This window comes from Hoplias malabaricus, chromosome Y (assembly GCF_029633855.1).
Source record: "Hoplias malabaricus isolate fHopMal1 chromosome Y, fHopMal1.hap1, whole genome shotgun sequence".
Taxonomy (NCBI): domain Eukaryota; kingdom Metazoa; phylum Chordata; class Actinopteri; order Characiformes; family Erythrinidae; genus Hoplias; species Hoplias malabaricus.
Window position 1 is genome coordinate 14,704,146 of NC_089820.1, and position 23,815 is coordinate 14,727,960.

Sequence of the window (23,815 nt, forward strand, 5' to 3'; positions counted from 1 at the left end):
GTTTTTGACAAGAGGGGGTCTTTAAAGGGATATGGGGGATTTGGGAATGGTTGTGCTAAAGAATTTTTGACGTGTTTTGTAGATAAATGTGGATTTCATTGAAAGATGAATAAAAATAGCCAAACTGGCCCTTTACGAACGTTAATATTAGTGAGGGACTTTGGCAGAAAATGCAGTGAATGAAGTCGAGCTTCGTCGCTAGTTGAAGTGAAGGGGGCGTGGTTTACCGGAATACTGGTGCGCGAGGAGAGAGAGAGAGAGACAGAGAGAGAGAGAGAGAGATTGATTGTTGGAGCTGTCGGAGCATCATGGCACCTCTCGGGCTGAAGGCGATTGTTGGAGAAAGTAAGAGAACCGCACGCGTGTAGACTGTTCACAGACTGGTCATGCTCAGCTTGTGTGACACTGTTGTTTGACTTAGTTTCGTGTGGTGGGGTTTTTCAGTGCATGTTTGAGAGGGTGGTGACGTGAGTTACTGTATGGTTCCTGGGGATGTATTTCATATTTAGAGCGTAGAAGTTATAATATATTTTGTGCAAATGACAACACAGTGAGCTAACGCTGATTTATGGCTTCTCCTGAGTGTACAGTGTTGTGCATAAATTAGAGCATGGTTAAAAGGCCATCTTTAGTTGACTGTTCACTATTACAGGAGGAGTATATATTTTCACTTGTATGATTCACAGAAACGTGTCATTTTGCCAGGTGTGTTCAAACATCTGCAGACCACATCATTTGGAGGGTTATACCTTGGTAAAATGCTGTGCTGAATAATAATTCATTGCGTTGTGCTGCTGGTCGAAGACAAAGGCGCATGTGGACGCAGGCGCTAATCTGTGTATTCGCCCCGGATTAAAGGGCTGCGGATACGCCTGCTCCTCTCACTGAACGTTGGACTAATATAGCCACGAAACAGTTTTGGATTCGTTTTGGAATTCCACTTTCCAATTTTTCCTCCCAAAATGAAATGGTTACGATGTAAACAAGGTCGCTGACAGTGGGCTGATCAGAATTAGTCTCAGTTCTAAAAACTAAAGGGAATGACTGAGACTTGGTCACAGTGTTGGTGACAGGAACCAGACGCAGTGAGGTCCAGCACTAGTTGATCATTTTCAGTATTAGGATAATTCCACAATTTAGGACCTTTTCGTGTCAGTATGCTTCAAAATTGGACTTTGTGTGTGTGTGTGTGTGTGTTCATTTATATCCAAAGAATATAAACATTATAAACAAATTTTTTATATGTCAGTTACCATTGTGCAGCTCTGTCTGTCCAGTAACAGGTTTAGTCATTCAGGCTAATATTATCAAGTCATTATTCAGTAAAGGATGCTGAATTTGAAACAGAGGGTTAAGCATTCATTCATTCATTCATTATCTGTACGCTTGTCCAGAGCCTACCTGGAATCATTGGGCGCAAGGCAGGAATACACCCTGGAGGGGGCGCCAGTCCTTCACAGGGCAACACAGACTCACACATTCACTCACACGGACGCTTTTGAGTTGCCAATCCACCTACCGACATGTGTTTTTGGATTGTGGGAGGGAACCGGAGCACCCGGAGGAAACCCACACTGACATGGGGAGAACACACCAACTCCTCATAGACAGTCACCCGGAGCAGGACTCGAACACACAACCTCCAGGTCCCCGGAAGTGTGTGACTGCTGTATGTTTCAGCTGAAAGATTACTTTTCACAGACTGTAGTCCTTCTGTTGCTCAGCATATTTTTTATCCCCCTTTTCCCTGTTTTCACTGCTGGACTGAGAATAGATGTGTCCAGTGACGACTGACGAAGGACTAAATAATGACCAACGCTAAATGTGCAGCATCAGAGATTTACTGTCTACATCTAGAAGGTGGACCAACAAGGCAGGTGTGTCAGAGAAAGTGGTCAGTGAGTGGGAATAGTGTTTAAAAACTGTCTGAGGCACTTGTACCAGCACAGCACAAACCACCACAACGTGGGGGTCCTAACCACTAAACAACAGGGTAAAAGGGGGCAGGCAAATTATGCAGAGTAACAGATGGACTTTGCAGTCTGTAATAACTGAACTGCTAAGCGTACCCGCATGGTCAGTATAGCTAACAAGGTGGACAATGAGTGTAAAAAAAGAGATTATTTTAAAGTTATGGCTGGAAGGTAGCTAGTGTACCAAAAGAAACAAAGTTTAGAAGTTGTTTTGCTGCACAATTTCATAATTCAGCTCGCGCTGAAAGTTCAGAAAGCTATTTTCTGTTTCCTTTCAAAGTTCTGGGTTTTAAATATGAGGTTCCAGCAGAACTAGTGATACCTGTGAAGTGATCAGGAAAGCTGTATTCGCCTTTACAGTGATAAAATATTATCACATAACCCACCCTAAGCTGAAATGCAGTCATTCTGTTCCACTTATTCAAACACAGTAATCACAGCCTTTCACGATGAACTGCTGGGAGAGGACATCACTTTAGATTAACACTGAAGCCGTGAGATGACCACAGTTATGAGAGCTAGTATGAGGAGCTGGAAAGAAGCATTTAACTGGGAGTCTGCTATAACGAGTGATTCTTCACTTGAGGAAAGAGATTATGGATTTGAATCCTAAAAAAGGGCACTGTGAACATGACAGTTCTTAGCTGAAAATGGATTCTTTCAGGCCTATTTTGGATGAACTGACTACTTAACAATGCTACAGATCCATGTCAGGATAAGAGTGGGTAATTGTTTATAAACATTTAAAAACAACTTACAGTTTTTTTTCAGGTGCCATTTCCAACTATATGCTATGTTTTTTCCCAACTACATGATGTTACCAAGGTATTAGCAAGCTAGCATATATTTCTGAGACATGAGCTGCTAACTACTGCTGCTTTTTCAACTGCTGCCTGCCCAATGTGGTTGGACACATTAACATACTTGGAGGAGAACACCAATTTACAAATTATGACTCATTTTATGAGTCAGCTGTCAAAATGAATGGAATCAATATGAGTTTGTACATTAGCATCTTGGCTAACTGCTGTTTAGAGCTAGGACCTGTTTATTTGCCTCAGTGCTTTTGGACTAGTCGAAAGAGGCAGGTTTTTGTCAAATTGTTGCATATCCACAAACTGAACAGTATATCATGCTGTATTTAAGTGTATTAGCTAAACCCCCTTCTTAATTTCACATTTGTTCCCACTTACACCAGTAGATTAACAACAAAGTGTACATGAAGGATACAACCTCAATAGTGTCATTATAAACCCTGGTAAACCCAGGTGTGAGTTTCCGACTGACTGGTTGAAAGTGGGATGCCCTGTGATGGACTAGGGGCCTGTCCTGGGTGTGTTCCTGCTCAGTGATTCTTGGTAGGCATTGTATCCCTGAAAAGGAATAAGCGCTTCCAGAAGAGGCATGAATTAATTAATGTTCATTCAGAGACCGATACGAATGCGCAAATGGTTCTTAAAATATCAAATTGTTTCTTTTTTTATCCCATCATTTACAAGTTTGCCATTGGACAAACTCTTATGCCCAGAACAGCTACTGTTCAAGAGAATGGAAACAACCTATCTTTAAGTTATTACTGAAAATATATGTGAAACTTATTTTATTCCAAGAAATTTGGATATATTCTTTTGATTTCTTTTGAAAGGTTCACTTCGCACAATATTAAGTGCAGCTTAAAATGAGAAAGGTATGTCATGGAGGTACAAAGTTTTAATCTGGCAGTGATTACATGGTTTTGTTGTAAATATACTACCCTACAGGTTTAGTTATTGTAACTCTTTTAGCTAAGAGTGATGGTGAACATATAAGGATCATATCTAAAGGCAATTGGGTCTGTATTGGTCCTTTGTTCATGAAAAGTTCACCAGGTATGAAAAGTATAACAGCAAATGAGGAGAAGAGAGGAAACTAAATATTGTTGCTGTCCAAAGAAAAACAAATATCTCAATCATTTGAAGTAGCACACCTCTCCTTCACGCTCTGTGAAAATGTCATGATGAATGGGCCAATAGAAATGCTCCAAAACCTTTTTAGATGGACTTCGCTTGCGTTAAGAAGGGTTTTTTTCCCCATCTATTATGAAGTTATTATTTTGGAGATAAAAGTTTTTTTTCTTTTTTTTAAGGGACAGCAATTATATATTTATTACAGCAATAAAACAGTTACTTAACACATACTGAGTGATTTGAAGTTGGATTGGAGTGGTCCATGAAAAAATTGCATTGGGTTTATACAGCATTAGGGCAGTTTAATAATGTGAAGCAGACAGGTACGTCTGGGTGGAATTCATGTAGAATCTTAAAATGTGTCTGAAGTCTGAAGTCTCTGAAGACAAATAATAACCCTATTAAGACATTTCTGGCTGGCATACTTAGTTTGTTCTCAAACAAGTGGGCTGTATCTCACGGGACACCTGCCACAAAAACCAATATATACCTTTACTGGAGCTTAATCAATCACCCAGCAATTACACTAATGACTTTCTCTGTGTGTTCCCCTAGTTCAACACCTTGAATGATGGAAGAGAATGTGTGTCCAGAGCTGTTTAATGTGTTCAGCACCCAAGTGACTACTGCCTTGATTTAATAGAGATTTTAGGAAAGGTGGCGGAAATGGGTGTAGTCCCTTGGCAAATGGTGGGAGAGAGAAAGAGAGGGGAGGGGGGCGGGTTGGAGAACAGAAATAGCGGGGCCAGTTCTGTAAGAGGATTGGGAAGAGATTAGGGCTGTGATTGCTGCATCTCTCTCAGTGAACCAGATCGGAGATTCTTTTTTTTTAAACTTGACGTTCAAAGTGTATGATCATTTTGGCACCGTGGAGTGACATAAGCATAGAAAATTAGAGAAATTAAAGTCACCAGACTGCAGTTCAGTTCCAGTGTTTCCATATTAAGGAATAATAATGTTTGCCCATTGGTCTTTATTAAACATGTGATTTGAATCTGTTTGTTTTCTGTATTTATGTCTGGAGAAATTGTGCCAGATTTTAGCAGTTGATACAAGTTTGGATAATGACGTGCTGCACAATTTGGCCAAAACTTTCTGGGCACTTCACCCAAAACCTCATCTGAAATCAAAGATATTGTTAGAGAGTGTCCCCATCTTTTTCTGCAGTAACAGCCTCTATTCTTTTGGGAAAGGCTCAAGACTACATTGTGGAACACTTCTGTAAAGACCAGATGGTGTTCAGCCAGAATAGTTCTGAACCATTAAAACCACTATTTGCCACTCATCCCAAAAGCATTTGTTTGTTCACTATAACTCCTGTGAACAGCAGTGAGCTGGGGGGCTTTATAGCCCTCAAGCCAACAACTGCCATTGAGTGACCACACTGTGACCTTAGGCTCATGTGCAATTGCTTCAGAATGTTCTATATGCTTCTTATCTGCTCTTGTACTTTGACTCACTGAGTCACAACAGAGTTCCTTTAATGAAATTGTTGGAAATATTTACAGAGGGAAGGAAAATTGCTCTTGGAACTTTCTTTTTCAGTCTGTTCCAACTTACAGTCGTGTGACTTCGCTCAGTGCAAGTGTGAGCTTGTTTTTGTGTGTGTGTGTGTTTGTGTGTGTGTGTGTGTTTCAGAATGTGCGAGTTTGAGCTCTCAATCCAACACTTAAACACACACCTCTCTGTTATATTTAGAGTGTGGCAAACATGCCTTCAGCATCATCACACTTTCATAAATCACTAGGAGCCTCAACCATATGGTTTTCTGCAAAAGTAATAATGTTATATTCAGAGTTACTGTTGTGGGTTGAATAGAAAATGACTAAGCTCATGTTCTTTAATTACACAGAATGGGCTGCTATTCCCTGTTTCTTTTTTAAAGGGGAGGTTATTTGGTAAAAGGAAGAGAAACTTACTCGTTAACCTGTCAGAAAACTGTCACTGTGGTGGTACCCTCCAGGGGTCAATTCAGTACCTTTAATTAGGGAACATGATGTTCTTTTATTTTACACAGGACTATAATAAAAGCTAACAAATATTCACCTCTCTTTCTGGAGAAGAGAATGTAGGGAACACAGCTTGCACTGTTACACTGTTTGTATTATTAGTGGCAATAATGTACGTCTACCATACCTTTCTGAAAGTATACAGTGACAGTGATATGAACCAGGGGTGTAGATTTCTAATATGAAAATATACTGTAAAAATAAACAGGCTTGACTATAAACTATATGGTCAAACGTTTGTGGAAACCTGTTCAAACTACAGGGTGGGCCATTTATATGGATACACCTTAATAAAATGGGAATGGTTGGTGATATTAACTTCCTGTTTGTGGCACATTAGTATATGGGAGGGGAGGGGGGAAAGTTTTCAAGATGGGTGGTGACCATGGCGGCCATTTTGAAGTAGGACATTTTGGATCCAACTTTTTTTTTTCAATGGGAAGAGGGTCATGTGACACATCAAACTTATTGAGAATTTCACAAGAAAAACAATGGTGTGCTTGGTTTTAACATTAATTCTTTCATGAGTTATTTAGAAGTTTCTGACCACTTATAAAATGTGTTCAAAGTGCTGCCCATTGTGTTGGATTGTCAGTGCAACCCTCTTTTCCCACTCTTCACACAGTTCATCTAGGAATGCTCGGACCTGACACCCATAACTCAGGGAATGTGCCAGCTTCAGTGCATAAAGAGGAAAACACATCATCATGTAGCAATTTCGCATATCCAGTGGCCTTGAGGTTTCCATTGATGAAGAATGGCCCCACTATCTTTGTACACCATATACCACACCATACCATCAAGATGTGCAGCACCTGAAACTGGATACTGGAAGCCTGTGCTAGCATTTCTCCCGCGGTGTTGCTATCAGTGTGTGAAGAGTGGGAGAAGAGGGTTGCATTGCAAGTTAATACACCAACCATTCCCATTTTATTAAGGTGTATCAATATAAATGGCCCACCCTGTACAAATGAAGGGTCTTTTGTCCCCCTTTGCTACAGCAACAGGCTCTACTTATACACTCCAGCATTATTTCCATCGGTACTGAATGGTGTGCGCCTGAGAACATACTCCTCAGGTTCATGTGCAGCTGCTCCAGGATGTCCAAATTCACTTCATGTCCTCCGTCTCCAAAGAAAAACTTCATTGGTGTATCTTCATTTTTGTCGATATTTAAATGATTACATCATTTGAACACAGCAGCTGTCCTTCAAATTGTGTCACATTTTCATGAAGAATGGACCAATAGAAATGCTCTCAAATTACTTTCAAATGAAGATCTTTTTACATTGATTTCCACTGAAAGTTAAGAAGGTGTCCTCCTCCTTCTATAAAGTTTTTGATAAAACATTTTTGAGATACATGTTTTCCTTTGGACAGTGACGTTATACATAAACTGCCATAAACATGTATTAAAATCCATTTTGGACCAAAAACCAGAGCTCTGTTTTATAAAAGTGGTAGAATTATATTATTATGTATATGGCCTATATGTCAATAATTGTCTTTTCCTTTGAACAGAGATTATGAATGATGTCATCAAGAAGGTGAGAACGAAAGGAGAATGGAAGGTAAGTTCAACTGATGATCTTAGAAAAAAACAATTATGATCTAAGAAAAAACACAGAGGGAAAATACAGATCTACGCAAAGGCTTGTTGTTATAATATGTTTATACTCTGCACTAATGTACAGGATATACTTGAAATCAGTAGTAACTGTGTTATAAAGGAATGGTTAAGTCTACATACTTCAGATAAAATAAATCAGCAGTCAGTCGAGACAGGTTTGGTGTCCAGATCCTGCTTCTTTACTTTAGTGCTGGAGCTACAAAGATATGACACTTTTCACAGACACTAGTCAGTCAGCGTTCAGCTACATGATGGAATTTTGTTTATATTTTGTTTATACAGCTAAAATTACATCAGTATACGGTGCCAAAACCACACCAGCAAGTCTAACGTAGTGGGAATGTAAAGATCATATCTGAGTGAGATTTTGAGTGACTGTTCTAGTATTTGTTAGCGATGTTAGTTCACAGCACCAGTGAAGCTAGATGTAGATAAAATTGTTTTAACTAGAGCCCTGAACATCGGTCTGTATCCGTGTGTTACACAGGTGCTGGTGGTGGACAAACTCAGCATGAGAATAATCTCATCCTGCTGCAAAATGACAGATATCATGTCAGAAGGAATCACAAGTGAGTTCACACATACAACACATGGCCAAGTGTTGTGGACATCCAAAAAGTCTTTCCTAAATGATGGGTATTAATAGGGAATTTGTTCCCTCTTACTTGTAGTATACAGCTTCTTCACAATGGAGAAGAGTAGTAATTACACAACCACTGCATAAACTCCCGCATTACTACTGTAACTCACTTTGTGTAGATGGCATTGTTGTAACACTGTTGTTACATGCGTTGTAAATGTTTAACTACATAGTTTCTAGAGACATTAAGCCTAATATGAAAGTGGTGCTGGCAGACATGAGGAAGGGCCAGAGATTTTAATTCCAGAACTTGGTAAATAAATGCACACAAACATCTTTATTTATTCACATCTCATTCACGCCTCAGCTTTGTTCTTCCTCTTCCTCTGCTGCAGTTGTTGAGGACATCACCAAACGACGTGAGCCCCTGCCCACCATGGAAGGCATTTATCTCATAACCCCCTCTGATGAGGTAATAATTATTCCATTACCCCTCATCCTTAGAGAGAGAGAGAGAGAGAGAGAGAGAGAGAGAGAGAGAGAGAGAAATGGGTAATAACTGCACAAGTAATTAAATATTGAAAACAACATGATGTTCCCTGCACTTAATTAATAAAGAAAGGCAGTGATGTGGTGTCATTAATGGTCTGCTGTGGTATCATCAAGCATTAGTTTATTATAAACAGCAGCATCCATCAAGTCTTTTGTGTATTACAGAAATGTAATATGAGGAGCTGATGAAGTGTGTGCATTGGGAGCGTACTGAGAAACCTCTGATATTGCTGTTCATATTGTTTTGATATTGTTTTATACCTGTTCATATTTCTGTTCAGAGATGCAGTAACTCAAACATGCCGGAGGGGTACTTGGAAATGTTTTATAGCTCATTTATAACATATAAGGACATTACTGTACAAAAGTAGAGTCTATAAAGAGTGAAAGCAGCTGTGGCTGCATGGTCAAGGTTATAGTCTCTAATACTCATGTATTTTGTGGGTTGTGACAATGATACATATAGTCACAGTGTGTACAAACTTTGACCAGGAGGACTTTAATAATGAAGGATGCACACTTTTGGTCACCAGAGGAAACTAAGAGCTGATTTGCATATCACACACCACATGGAAATCAAAGCAACTAACTGGAGATGCTTTTGGCTACCAAGTGTGCTTAATATCTTGTCAGCATGCAATCCACATACTTGTCTCATGAAAAGAGGTGTATGGGGTTCAGTTAAAAGCTGTATTTAAATGACAGGACCTGGGGATAGTTCATTCATTCATTGTCTGTAGCCGCTTATCCAGTTCAGGGTCGCGGTGGGTCCGGCGCACACCCGGAATCACTGGGCGCAAGGCAGGAACACACCCCGGAGGGGGCGCCAGTCCTTCACAGGGCAGGGATAGTCCATCCCAACTTTAAGAATTGTAAACTTTGTAGAGATTGTTAGCTAAATTTTAAATCACTTTTTAAAAATGTATTTTGTGTTTTGCTTTTCAGTCGGTTGAGGGTCTCATCAATGATTTCCGAGACCCCCGGACCCCACTTTACAGGGGAGCTCATGTCTTCTTCACAGATGGTCAGTATCTTATTCTCAAAATTTGTTTGTATAGAATTAAGATTGTCACTGAAAATACTGAAAATATGTTTTTGTCCTGTTGTCTAATAAATAAAAGTCCTAGTGAATTAACAAATGACATATTTCAGGTTGGGTGTTCCCACTTTTCTGACTATGGGGTTCACAAAACTGCATTATTAGAGTACAGAATACATGATAAACTGCATTTTTAGAGTACAGAATACATGATAAACTGCATTTTTAGAGAATTTGCAGCTATCGAGAGGCTTTTCTAATGCTTTTTTTGAGAATCTTACAGCAATCTTAAACTTGCCTCTGCTCTATATCATTATTTATCAGTTTTTCCTCTTGAAAATATTTCTAATCATGCTCCATATCTGTATGTAGAACCACTCTGATAATGCTCATTTCTGCTTCCATGTCTAGGGGAATTTCAATGCAGTGTTAGTGCCAAGCTAAGAGTGGTATACTTTTTTTTCCATACAGGGTTTAACGCTACCTAAGCCAGCTCTATGTGATCACAGATATTAGAAGCATTCCAGTTTTACTGACATTTAGTGATTTTATTTTTACACTGAACATTTCAGAAAAGCCGAACTGAATATTACTGCAGTGGGAAAGCTCAGTCAGGAAAGCTTCCCCTTGTGGAGAATTTTCAGACTAATGGATATGGTTTTATACTCACATGTACATACTCTGTTTATTATATTAATGATAAAATAATCAATTAGTTAATTAATTAAGACCTTCCAATAAAAATGAATGTATCAGCCATTTCCATTTTTTAATAGCACTGCTTCCTTGCCCATTATTAGCCACGGAGATAGTTTATCAGCTTGTAGAAGCATTTTAATTGAAAAATAAAAGGCTAATAGCAGAAGAAATGTTTAGTGACTGCTTTATTTCAGTTACAGTGCATCAAACCTTTTGTTGTTTTACACACAAACCATGACAGACCACTACTATTATTTGCAGTGATGCAGCTGGACAGATTTGGAGTGCACACAAAATTAAGAGGTCAACACAAATCAGCAGGAATTATACTGAGTCACTGACCAACATCCACCACCAAAGCTGTTGTTGTTGTTGTTGTTGTTTGTAAAGCAGCTTTCCAAATGTCCTTCCCCCAGCCCTTCTCTGATCACTGCCCGAGAATACACAAATGAAAAGGAATGACATTGAATGTCCACAAAGAAATGCTCCCACAAGGGGATTCCATGATTAAAGAATCTTTATTCTCTCACATCTGATTTACGATATGATGATGCTTTAAAAATCAAAACTGCCATGTTGTGGAATACGTTCTGACACTTTTGGAGTTCCCTCTTATAAAAGGTGACTTCAAGAGCTTCTTGAGCATAAAACAACTTAATAGTTAATAGTCAATGTAATGTTAATAGTGAAAAGTGATTAGTAAAGCAAACACACTCCATGTAAGAAAATGTTTAAGGAAGAAACTTTCTATGGATTTATAACTTCTTCTTTTTTTCTATAACCTCTTCCTTTTTTTTACCACAAGTGGAACAATGCACAGCAGCCAATTTAAAGAGTTCACTTTTTCATATTTGAACATTTCTAATAGAGTACAGGCTGATTACTACATACCTCAGATTTCAGATTTCATAAACTAAAATGATACATACTACTATAAATGATAAAACTGCTAATAAGTAGTTAATATTAATTAAAATAAAGCTGTGCCCACTCCCTCTGGATTCTACATCACACACACAGTAACCACATGGCTCAGCAAAGACAGACAAAAATGAGCTCATCACACTTTTTGTTGTTTTAACATCTTGAATTGTTCCAATGTACTTAATATTATATATATATATATATATATATATATATATATATATATAACACAGTGTGTAAAATACAACAGTGTGAACATCCTCAAGAGGATGAAGTGGTTACAAATAAAGAATGAGTGAAAGATGGGGTCCTGTATTCACTGGATTTGAACATTTGTCTCTTGTTCTCTATTTTTTCATCCAGCGATCCCTGATTCTCTCTTTAACCTGCTGACCAAATCCCGTGCGGCCAAAGTGATGAAGACTTTGGCGGAAATTAACATCGCTTTCTTGCCATATGAGTCACAGGTCAGTCTCCACACACACACACACACACACACACAGAGAGAGAGAGATGAAAAAGAGATGAGAAATGAGGGCTGAGGCAACATAGCTGCACAACAGTACACCAAGCTAAACAAGAGGAGAGGTGTAAATGAAGTGATGATGGTGGAATGTTCCAGAGCGGCTTTAGCTGGGCCATCGTTCTGCCTCCAATCCTGCCTGCTGTTGTCCTCTATAATTAATCCAGGGGATGGCTGTAGGGACCCTCCCTAACCCAGCACTAATCCTGCATCCTATTGGCTAAACATCTCATTTACAAGCCAGCAGGTGGTCAGTCTGAATGGGCGGGGCAAGAGGAACTTGTTTGGCCCTCTGAAGGATTGTGTCATGTGACCTGAAACAGATGGGATGGTGGGTAGAGAGAGAGAGAGAGAGAGAGAGAGAGAGAGAGAGAGAGAGAGTACATTATCACACTGCATACAGGTCAAACTAAGTGTATAAAGAGGATCTGGTGCAGATTGGATGAGGCTCTGTGTCACTGTAAACACCTACTAAGACACAAACCTACATACAGAGGGGGCAGCTGAGTCTACTGACCATACGACTGGTCATAGCCACATCAGAGGATTAAGCTTAATTACTATACACACACATGATTGTAATCAGTGAGGAAACACCATATAAACTTTCCAATTAATGTTAAATAGTAAAATAATTAGTTTGCAGATACAGTCTAAGATCATCCTAAAATACTACTCTACAGATGCATCGTCTCTGAAAAGTTGTGATCAGATCTGGGATGTTATTTTTATTTCCATTTTTGTAAATAATTTATATACGCATTATTGTTACTTCTTAATAGTATTAATTCTTAGTTGTATAATTATTATTCTACTCAGCACAGTGCTAACGGAAATTGGAGTACCATAGTGAGTAACACTCCTGCACTCCACATGGCAGATTAAGGTTTGATTCCTAGCTTGGGCAGGACCTGCTTGGTCCGTGTTTGCTGATGTGTTGGATATGGACAGTTTGCATGCTCCTCTAATGCTTTAAGCTGTTCAGAGGTGTTGTGTTTGCAGCAGTTGGAGAAACATCAGTAGGCTGACCTCGTGTGTCTCCAAAGGAATAGGGTGGTGTTATGTATGAGGTGGAATTGGTACAAAAACGTGGGGGGTAAATGTATTTAGAAATATGTCATTTAAGATAAAGGTGTCTGCCAAATGCCATGAATGTAAATGCAACAGGTTTGGTAGTTAATGTGATGAGGTGTCAGTTTGGCAGTTTAAGCTGCTGCATGGCAATTTCATGAATCTGTCTTTTGATTTGTTGTTGTTTTCTGGGCATGTGCAGGTGTTCTCTGTGGACAGACCCAATGCCTTTCAGGACTTCTACAGCCCCTTCAAAGCAGATGTGAAGCCACAGATGTTGGAGCGGTTAGCCGAGCAGATTGCTACACTGTGCGCTACACTGAAAGAGTACCCCGCCGTCAGATACAGAGGGTGAGGGCAAGGAGGATACATATTGTGCTTAGTAACATGATATGTACTGTATATACTATTTTACATATTGTAATTTCATCTCAATACTCTAGCTTTATTGATTATTATACACATGTATGGAAATGTATAGAGCTCAGACCAACTGTATGAATATATGACTTTGTATATTTCTGCTTTCTTAGAGAGTACAAGGACAATGCAGTTCTGGCTCAGATGCTGCAGGACAAACTGGACGGCTACAAAGCTGATGACCCTACCATGGGAGAGGTCAGAGAGGCAGAATGAAAGGCATAATATCTTACAGAAACATTGCTTTACATTATGAAACTTTATGTAAAACCTCCTTGAGTTTGACCTCTATATATTTTTATATTATTTTACATTAGTGAGATCTGTGCGCAAACGTTTATGTTCTCTCTGTCTCTCTCTCTCTCTCTCTCTCTCTCTCTCTCTCTCTCTCTCTCTCTCTCTCTCTTTCCACACATACTCTCATACACACACAGGGTCCAGATAAGGCTCGTTCTCAGCTCTTGATTCTGGACCGAGGGTTTGATCCAGTCTCTCCTGTGCTACATGAACTCACCTTCCAGGCCATGGCCTTTGACCTGCTGCCCATCGAGAATGACGTCTACAAGTAAACTCACATAAATAAGTCAGTCAGGTCAATCAGGCCTGTCACAAAAGCCAGATGTGTTTTCAGATTGATATATTGTCCCAGAAATAATAGCAATAAATGATATTATTGTAAGTTTAAGATAATTTTATGCCGCTGTTATAATATATTGTATACCTTTTAGTTAGTAATGAACTTTTAGCAAAAATATTCTGACACTGGAATTGGAATATAAAATTTCTTCAACAAATATATATAATATATTAGAAATAAATACAGCGTATGTAAAATAAAACAAGCACCATTCTTATGTAAAAACACATGCCAGTAAACACAATGGGCGATATTGGGGTCAACACAAATTACTAAGAAAATGTCCATATATTGTATGAAAAGTCAGTCATTTTATTACTGTGACAGGCCTAATGTCAATAAAGATCAATATAGTAATTTATTAGATCTTTTTAATAGTAGGAACTGTGGTCCTACTTTTCACTCTGTCTCTAATAGCTGTGTAAGTGCACATTATGAAGACATGTAACAACAATGTAACTACTGTTTATTACACACAATTATGAAATTTCACAAGTGTATTAAGATTTTTCTCATTAAATCACAAAGGAAATAGGTCTAATACATTTGCAGTGTCAGATATTTTATGGACAACACTTTTCTTATTCTAACAAGAGCTGTTTAATTACCAACTACATCAACTAGGTAAATGTTAGGAAAGTAGTATGCATACATTTGATTGGTTGTTTGAAGGTGGTGTATTTCTGTGAGTCAGGTATGAGACTACAGGAATGGGAGACACTCGTATGAAGGAGGTACTATTGGACGAGGACGATGACCTGTGGGTCACACTCAGACACAAACACATCGCTGAGGTCTCCACGTAAGCCACGCAGTCCATAAAATTCATACAGTTAACTTCTTTTGTACAGATCATTACACATCAGTGGACACAGAATAATATCACGTTAATGGATTTCAAGAGAGGAACATGCGTGTTTTCACTGTCAAAACAAAGCTTCTTCATTTTTCAACGGCAATTTGGGAATAGTCTTGTATTTTTAATAAACAATCTGCAGTGTTGATGGATAAACATTAATGAAATATAAAAACTGTGGCAAAGCATACGCAGATTTGCACTATACATATAGAATATCTAAAATTATATATTTGAACCTGCAAGTGATGAATCTTTGGAGTTTAATGGGTTAAAACATTTTTAACTCACATTTTCTATCTGTTTGCTCACAGTGCTGTAACTAAGTCACTGAAGGACTTCTCCTCCAGTAAAAAGATGAACACAGGAGAAAAGGTGTGTTAGCTGCTGTATCTGTTTGATTTATAGCTGTATCTCTTTAGTAACTCGTGGCTGAGCTGCGGCTGAAATTCTTGTGTTTCACCTAAAATTCTTGTGTTTGTGTTCTATAGACCACCATAAAGGAACTGTCCCAAATGCTGAAGAAGATGCCTCAGTATCAGAAAGAACTGAGCAAGGTAGAACAACACACGAGGCCCAGTCATAGTCTCTACATTATTTGTGTATTTTAACAGAGCATTTTTAAAAATAAATATTATAGAATGATAATTGTTACAACTAAAACTATTAATTGATATTGAGATATATGGAAAAGTGAATATGTATTATAGACGTTCATGCCCCATACAGTGGGCCCCTCACATGGGGGCGATGGCCCATGTTTAAAACAGTATGACTGCTTTATTCTAATAATGATTATAGAAAATGACTGACTGAAATTTACTTTGTTCTTTCTCTGTAGTATTCCACTCACCTGCACTTGGCAGAGGACTGTATGAAACACTATCAAGGCACAGTGGACAAGCTCTGCCGTGTGGAGCAGGTAAAGCTCACATTTGGCCTCAGTGCTTGTAACATGCCCTTGCTGACTTCAAGCCTAAATATGCTATATAAAATAAATGTGTATGCATACTCTAACTTGAGACTAGGGGAAATATTGGCTCTGTATCCATCTCAGCCCTTTGATCTCTCCCAGGACCTGGCCATGGGTTCAGACGCTGAAGGAGAGAAGATCAAAGACCCAATGAGAGCCATTGTGCCCATCCTGCTGGACGCCAACGTGTCCATTTTTGACAAGATCCGCATCATTCTCCTCTACATTTTCCTCAAAAATGGTGAGGCAGTCTTCAGGCTACAGATTTAATCTCCGGTGTGGTGTCACTGTGGTGAATGAGCGTGTAACCCCAGGCCAGGACTGAATGCTAAATTCATACTGATGATTTTATATTTTCCAGATATAGCTGCTGTTTATTATTAACCTTGATTACACCTGATCATTTCATACCACTAGAATGTGGATTATAACATGTTACAGTTTTAACAGCATGCATTTACATTTATAGGGGTCAAATGTAGTTTCATTTTGCCTTTTTCTGAATATTTCAAGGGGTTTGTTTGTATCGGGTGGGGTTTTAAGTTGTATTTGGAGGGATTTTGGTTGTGTTTGGTTTTATTGGATGGGATTTTCATTTGTATTGGGCAGATTTGTATTTGGATTTATCGCTAGTGTATTTGGTTGTGTTGGGCCGAGTTTTATTGTTCTGGGTTGGGTTTTGGTTGTTGATATTATTGCCCATCCCTAGTCTCAGACAACCTCCTGGAGTGTTTTGAGTGATCAGATTTAAATCTGTTTTTAAATGTGTCTTGTGTGTATTTACATCAGCATTTTAATGTGGGTAATCTTTATCTGGATATAATCCTGAGACCTAAGATACGTGATATTATAGGCTCTCTTTGCTATGCTAATGTTCTCTGTCCTTGATTCTATTTCTGTTTTGTGTTTTTCAGGCGTAACAGAGGAAAACCTATGTAAGCTTCTGCAGCATGCGCAGATTCCCCCAGAAGACAGTGACATCATCTCCAACATGGCTCACATGTCTATACCCATCATCTCAGAGGTGATTCCCATTAACACTGCTTTAATTCACCGCAGCTTACTTGTGATAACATGCCCATGTTTCACATTAGCTCTTAGTTAATGCAATACAGCTTTTTTATCACAAAATATTGTTGTTTAAAAGCTTTTGTTGTCAGTAAATCTTGTATTGTGGGGGAAAACTTCATGTTTCTAGTGATGATGCACATAAATGACTGAGTTGATGGCATTTCATCATTTACCCAGCAAACCACAACACGTAAGAAGAAGCCTGACCGTAAAGAAAGAATCAGTGAGCAGACCTACCAGCTCTCCAGGTGGACTCCTCTGGTTAAGGACATCATGGAGGTACCCATTTCATTCACCAGTCATTCCTCCACTTGTCTTTTTTCTTGTTACTTTAAGAGTATGTCTTAAAAAAGTAAAAGTCAACTTTTTATATTAGATTGCCTCTGTGAATGTTACAGGATGCTATTGAAGACAAACTGGACCCAAAGCAGTACCCGTACATTTCCACACGCACAGCTTCTTCTAAAACCACAACAGCTACCAGGTAAAGCCAGCTATTTTTATAGTGTGCTCACTGCTGATACCTGCTCAGTTGTGAACCTTTATTACACCAAATTTGGGTTAGTGGAGTATAAAGTCCTTAGACTTTGGAGCGTGGACCATTGGAAATGTATTCTCTAAAATTATGCCACTCCATTTTATGTATAAAGCCTTCCCAGAAATGAGACAAATACTTAAACTGCAACAAACTACCTGTTAACAACATGTAATATTAATATGTATAAGCTCAGTAACCAAAAAGAAGTGGGTTGACCCTTTCAATGTTATAAAATTAAAGAAGTAGCTGTTTTAAAACGGACTTTTCAAGTCTAATTTCTAGTATCTGAAACATCAACATCAGACATCATGCATTTTTCTGAGATGATAATGATTACTCATTATGTTGACTCTGCTCTCTCTGCAGTGCTCGCTATGGGAACTGGCACAAGAACAAAAGTCCCGGGGAAATGCGAACAGGTCCACGGGTCATAGTCTTCATCATCGGGGGCGTGACCTACAGCGAAATGCGCTGCGCCTACGAAGTCACGCAGGCCAACGGCAAATGGGAAGCTCTCATCGGTGAGACTCACAGCTTCTCCGACCCCTGCTTAAGTGTGCTCTTTGAACTTAAGTGTAGACAACCACCGCCAAAGGAAATGGCAAAGATAAAGCACTGTTGCTTTCACTGTGACCCACAATAACAGAAAAGCCATTAAAGCAAATATGAGAGCGAGCGTCCCTCTCACTCCTCAAGATTCTTTCATACTCTTTTCTTTCAGTATATCAGCAAGAGTGGGGATCATTTTAAATCGCTCTATTTCTCCACCGCCACAAACTTGACTTGTCTGCCTCTAGCGCAGCCTGAGCTCTATTGATTTGGCAGTAAAGAAAAAAAGAGGGAAAGAAAATGAGTGTCTCAGTGAAAAAAAAAGCATCACATTGACTGACTGCAATTCAAACGAAGTAACAGAGCAAACGTTTAGTCAAATCTGGCATGAAATGAGCCATTATTTCCTGTCATTTTCAAGATTTACATCAGTATTGGCTTTGTAGAAAAAATGGTAACAAAGTGGTTAGAGCAGGAGCACTTTTCTTGATCAAAAGAAGAAAAAAGCTCTCTCTGCCTTTTACTTTTCTCCTTCAACAGCATAATGTACTCCGTTTGAGGATCTCCGTGTAATATGCAAAGATGCCAATGTGTATAATTCTTAAGCCTTTTGAACAGAAAAACATGAAAAATCAAAAGCTTTTGCCATATGTGCACACACACACACACACACACCGTCACAACTACGACAGCTCCTCAAAATCTATGAATATACAGTATAAGTTTCAAAATTCAGAGGCCACTTTTTCTTTCTTTTAACTTTGTCATTGCAATTAGGTGCAAATGAATCATTTGTTGGGTGGCAGCGTGGCGCAGCAGGGAGTGTCGCCATCACACAGCTCCAGGGACCTGGAGGTTGTGGGTTCAAGTCCTGCTCTGGGTGACTGTCTGTGAGGAGTTTGTGTGTTCGTAGGTGTGAGTGAGTGTGTGTTGCCCTGTGAAGGACTGGTGCCCCCTCCAGGGTGTGTTCCCACCTTGCGCCCAATGATTCCAAGTAGGCTCTACACCCACCGCGACCCTGAACTGGATAAGCGCTTACAGATAATGAATGAATGAAGAAAGGGAGTAAAAATTTAACAGAAAATTATACAATTACTTCAACTCTATGGAAAATCAGTTTCAGCACTCTGCTTTAAGGAGTCCAAAACATAATAATGAGATTCAGTTAAATGTGTTAATATTAAAAATACAAATCTTTTATATTAAAAAATAATATTTATATTTCTCTATGTGGATTCGGCTTTTATAGAATGATGGGTCTTTGGAATTTGGAGGTGAAGCAAAATATAAAATATTTAAAAAAAATGTTTAATAAAAGAAACCAATCTGTAATAAATACAATGGCAGACATATGAAATACTAAATCTTAGATATAATATTTAATTTTGTGTTCACTCCAGTATTGTTAATTTGGCTAAATTGTGTTACATGAATATTATGGATATACCGTACTTCCATGGTATTTTTGTCTGTTCACTTCTGACATTTATATCTGCTGAAGATGTATGAGCTGGAATTCCTCTGAAACTGTTGGAAGCAATATGTTCTCAGCATATATCACTGGAGCTATTCATCACTGGAGCTATTTATTTATTTGATATAGCATTGCTTTCTTGTGTATTACATGAAAAGACAGCATGCTCTTACTACTTCTACTTGAAAATGACAGATAATGGCAGAGGAAACAGCATGCAATCTTTTATATTCTACCTTCACAGGTTCCACCAACATTAGCACTCCTACCAAGTACCTGAAGGACCTCCAGCACCAGGACTTCCTAGACCCCAACGCAGCCCCAGAGGACAAGCTGACCGTAGAGGACTGAGGGCTAGAGATATAGATAGAGGAAGAGTGAGTGGAAGAAGGAAAACTCTCCCCATCCATCAGTAACCTCTGAAGAATATGAGTCTCATCACTGACCTCAAAATGCTTATCAACACTTTAAAAATGGAAGATTCCACAAAGGATGCTGTAAAATAACCAGTTCAAGTCTATTTGACTCAAAAATTGGTCATATCATTTATTATTTATTATTTATTTATTTAAACTGTATTGTTAAAGTCTCCAAAATTGTAATCTTACAGGGGAAGTTAAAAAAAATGACTTACTGATGATGTAAGTTAAAATAATGCCCTTTTCCCCAAATAATTTTGTAGCATTTTGACAGTTAGGATATGACAAATGAACACTGTCCCCTTTTCAGTTCACATTTCTGAGACTGTATGATGAAATATTGTGTAATGCTATAGCTTTATAATCGTTAGAAAGGCTATAGCTTTATAACGACAATGAGACTATTATTAGATTATTACGTCTTCATAAGTAGTATATTATCCCATCATGTTCTAACATCAAATACAGAGAATTGTAGAACCAGTGAATGAAGTGAGTCTAAATTGTGTTAAATAGATGAATAAAGCACTTGGTCATACATTTTTTACTGAGTATAAAAAATAGATCAACATGTGATCGAAATTGATATGTAGTATTGTCAAAGCACATAGAAGTTTGTGCAATAGCTGATTAGTGGAAGGTAGATATAAATCAATTGTGGTGTGCCTCTAGTGAGACCCATTATCTCTCATAGTAAAGCGGGATGGAGACAAAACTCACCTGAAATATGAATGAATTAATAAAAGCTCTGTATTTTCTCAAATATAGACTTTGCCAGATTGAATGTATTATTCAGATACTTGGTTAATAATAAAGGACCAAATGTAGTTTAGATTATTAAATGGGGAAATGTAAGTATTTCAGTGTCCATTAAACATATAATGAGATATTTTATGAATATGGTAATTCATATAAAGTATTTCAAAACAATTATGTTGTCTGTATGTAGTGTTATCCTGTATAAACTGCCATTGTGCTACATTGTGCTAAAAGGCAATCAGTAATTTTTACCACCAAAATGTAGGAAACAATATTTAAGTATTTAGTGATATATTTATTTTTTAAACATGAGACTCATGTGAGATGAAGAAAATGCTTTGTACTCTCTGAATCAACCAGATAATGCTACAGAGTGTGTATGTGGGAAGCCGTGTAATATAATGGATGAAGAATTGTAATGTCTGACAACTGAGAAAAATACTGATTGCTTGTACAATAGTAGCCAGGAGTTAATGGAATGCTTAGAATCTCATGTGTAGGGTATAATTATTGTAAATGTTTACTAATGAGAGAACTAGTAAACCATTACAAAGAACAATATATGCTGACCTGAAATATATTTACAAACGAAGTCAATGGGCAGATGTTGATGCTAATGCATTCTGGCGTTAATAATTTCTAAAGTCTAAGCATTTTATATATATATATATATATATATATATATATATATAAACAGTAAAATGTTTCGTGTGGACAAAAGCACAGTACTGATGCAAATAGATTAAATAAAACATGGTTGAGTATTCTTTTACTTTACATCCCTCTGCTCCATTTTCTTTTATTTTTATTTATTTATTTATTTTTGTGCACTGTTTGTAGGTTGGATTCCTTTTCTTTCCATGGATATTGTGTTCCAATGTTGGTGTAGATTGCAGAAATATGTACATTATGGCAAATTTACAGTGTGTACAAACATCTCGTGCAGTGTTGAACTGATAATGAATATATAAAATGTAATAAAAATGACCTCTGTACAAACTCAGAAGCAATGGAGATGTCATTCATTAAAACTAATGGCGCCAAAGGACGTACATTACTGCTATATTGGTCTATTTTGCTTACTCTGTGAACAGCTGATCTGTAAGAAATTAGAGTTTAATTACTTTTAAAAAAAAAAAGCGTAACGAAGACCACAGCATGAAATCCGAAGTTGCCTGCGACAGAAATGTAGCTGCTGCAGGAACGGGATTTTCAAGCAACCAGAAATATCACCCTGAGGTAAAAGGTCTAAACACACGACGTTAACAGCTAAATATGCTGAATATTGTCGAATTAAAATGGCGGAGCTGTTTGGCCAAAACTGACAAATTTACACATTTTATGTTTTCGTATTTTATTCATAAAACAACAGTGACATGTTATCTCTAGTATATTGTAAATATCTCATGCTTTCAAGTTTGAAGGCGTTAACCACGAGTTTGTATTTGAGAAGCATTTGGAGAATTTGGCCAGTTTAACAGAGTATGCAGCCTGTTTACTAAAATGGAGATATACCAAAATATAGAGTTATGAAAATGGGGACGCGCTCTGAACTTGTGACATGGTCTGCTAAGAGAAATCTTACTTAAAATAGAGAATCTTAGCCATTTTATTTTGAGTGCTTAGAGGTAATGTCTTCAGTGAAACATAAGGGGGCGCCACCAACTTAGACACCATTCTCGAGTCGCGTGGCAAGGTTTGGGCAAAAAGAAGTTCATGTCCTCTAGAAAGAACAAATTTCTGCAATTTGAATTTCGTTTGTCGTTTTTGACATACAAGGGGAACAAACTAAGCTCTTTGCAAATTTTATGGCATAATTTGTATTTCATGTTTACCACCCCCAACCCCAACCCCAAAATAATTTCTTACTCTGCAGACAAATAGATAATTTGCGCAGAAATAAACATTTTGGTAAAGTTTGTTCCCTGTGTAAAATCTATAAACATCTAATTTTCACAGGGTATGCATAATTCTGCAGACAATGGTAGTATTTTTGAGCCATATTCTCTGTTTAGCCTTGAAATATTAATAATAATACAAATCCCCAAGAAATTGAGTTTATTAAAAAAAATGTGTGATTTGGTTTTTCTCTTGTATTTAACTGAAAAAAGTAGGAAACAAATTCCAATATGTTACTGACCAACTTAGTATTTTGATATAAACAGATTTAGAGTTTGATTCCTGTAACACTTGCTTCAGTTGACCTGTTTACTGCTTGATACATCACTTTTCACTTAAATTAGCTAATTAATTGTTTGAGAAATGAGGACAATAATTGGTACATTTTTGCTCTATCCAATAAGTTCATGGTTGCCATTGTCTGAATATTATGTTATTAAAATGGGGGTCAATATATTTTTGTCTTTATTGCATTTTACAAAATATTAATAATATAATTTGTTAATTAATACATTTGTATAAAGACACAGATACAAAATCATGTTGATTATTCATTTAATAACTTTAATTCATGTTTCCAAAGTGCCATGAGTCATAACTATATCAAGCAACAATAGCAAAAATATTGAACCAGTCTGTTATTTTGCAGTCAGTACTATGTTGCTTTGCTCATTAACATAAACTTATTGCTCCTAAAGCCAGATCAGTTTATAGTTTTGCTCCAGTGTCAGCTGCAGGTGGATGTGTCTTGGTTCTTCCCAAGGTTTCTTCCTCATGGTCCGAGGATGTTTTTCCTTGCCATTGTTGCCGTAGTATTGATCAAGAGGCTCAGACCAAGAATTCGGTAAAGCTGTTTTGCAACGACACCAATTCAAAACTGGGCTTTATAAATAAAATTGAAATACCATTTATATCCCACACATTTAGGTCAAACACTGCAGAGAAGCATGAGGTCACTTATTTAATACACTATATGTCCAAAACATTTGCTGACACCCCTCATAGTGAATTCACCTATATATGGGCTATCTTTTGTGTAGTCCTCTCTCTGTCATATATATACACATATACATATACATACACACACACACACCCTTATGGGTTAGAGTGGTGTTTGTGAACCAAAGCGAATCATGTTCTTGTGGATGAATATCATCAAATCTTCACATATATTCCACCGTGTAGACTAAATCCTTCTCTGTGCAGGTGTCCACAAATATTTGGCCACGTAGTGTAGATTACAATGGGTTACCACAGCAAAATCCAGTGTTGAT

At 37.9% G+C, this 23,815-nt stretch overlaps 1 protein-coding gene across 2 annotated transcripts; it reads left to right on the forward strand.

The window, feature by feature from the left end:
• Positions 1-295: 295 nt before the first annotated feature.
• Positions 296-19,846, forward strand: LOC136678794 (syntaxin-binding protein 1-like). 2 transcript variants are annotated; one of them, XM_066656931.1, is made up of 19 exons: positions 296-345; positions 7,450-7,499; positions 8,046-8,127; positions 8,534-8,610; positions 9,636-9,714; positions 11,716-11,819; positions 13,149-13,297; positions 13,480-13,564; positions 13,801-13,931; positions 14,698-14,805; positions 15,174-15,234; positions 15,351-15,416; positions 15,701-15,781; positions 15,917-16,073; positions 16,747-16,856; positions 17,081-17,182; positions 17,302-17,387; positions 17,808-17,962; positions 19,709-19,846. In XM_066656931.1, the coding sequence occupies exons 1-19, from the start codon at positions 309-311 to the stop codon at positions 19,813-19,815; spliced, it is 1,827 nt and encodes a 608-aa protein (XP_066513028.1). In that variant the 5' UTR covers positions 296-308; the 3' UTR covers positions 19,816-19,846. The 2 variants fall into 2 exon arrangements, with proteins under 2 accessions (XP_066513028.1, XP_066513029.1); XM_066656932.1 differs by having other exon boundaries at positions 15,935-16,073.
• The last annotated feature ends 3,969 nt before the right edge of the window (positions 19,847-23,815 follow it).

Bases quoted from the DNA above. Each gene is read 5' to 3' on its own strand.
- LOC136678794 (XM_066656931.1), top strand. From the start codon at position 309: ATGGCACCTCTCGGGCTGAAGGCGATTGTTGGAGAAA. The intron at 9,715-11,715 runs GTCAGTATCTTA...TTTTTCATCCAG, and splicing joins TCATGTCTTCTTCACAGATG to CGATCCCTGATTCTCTCTTT. The intron at 17,183-17,301 runs GTACCCATTTCA...TGAATGTTACAG, and splicing joins TGGTTAAGGACATCATGGAG to GATGCTATTGAAGACAAACT.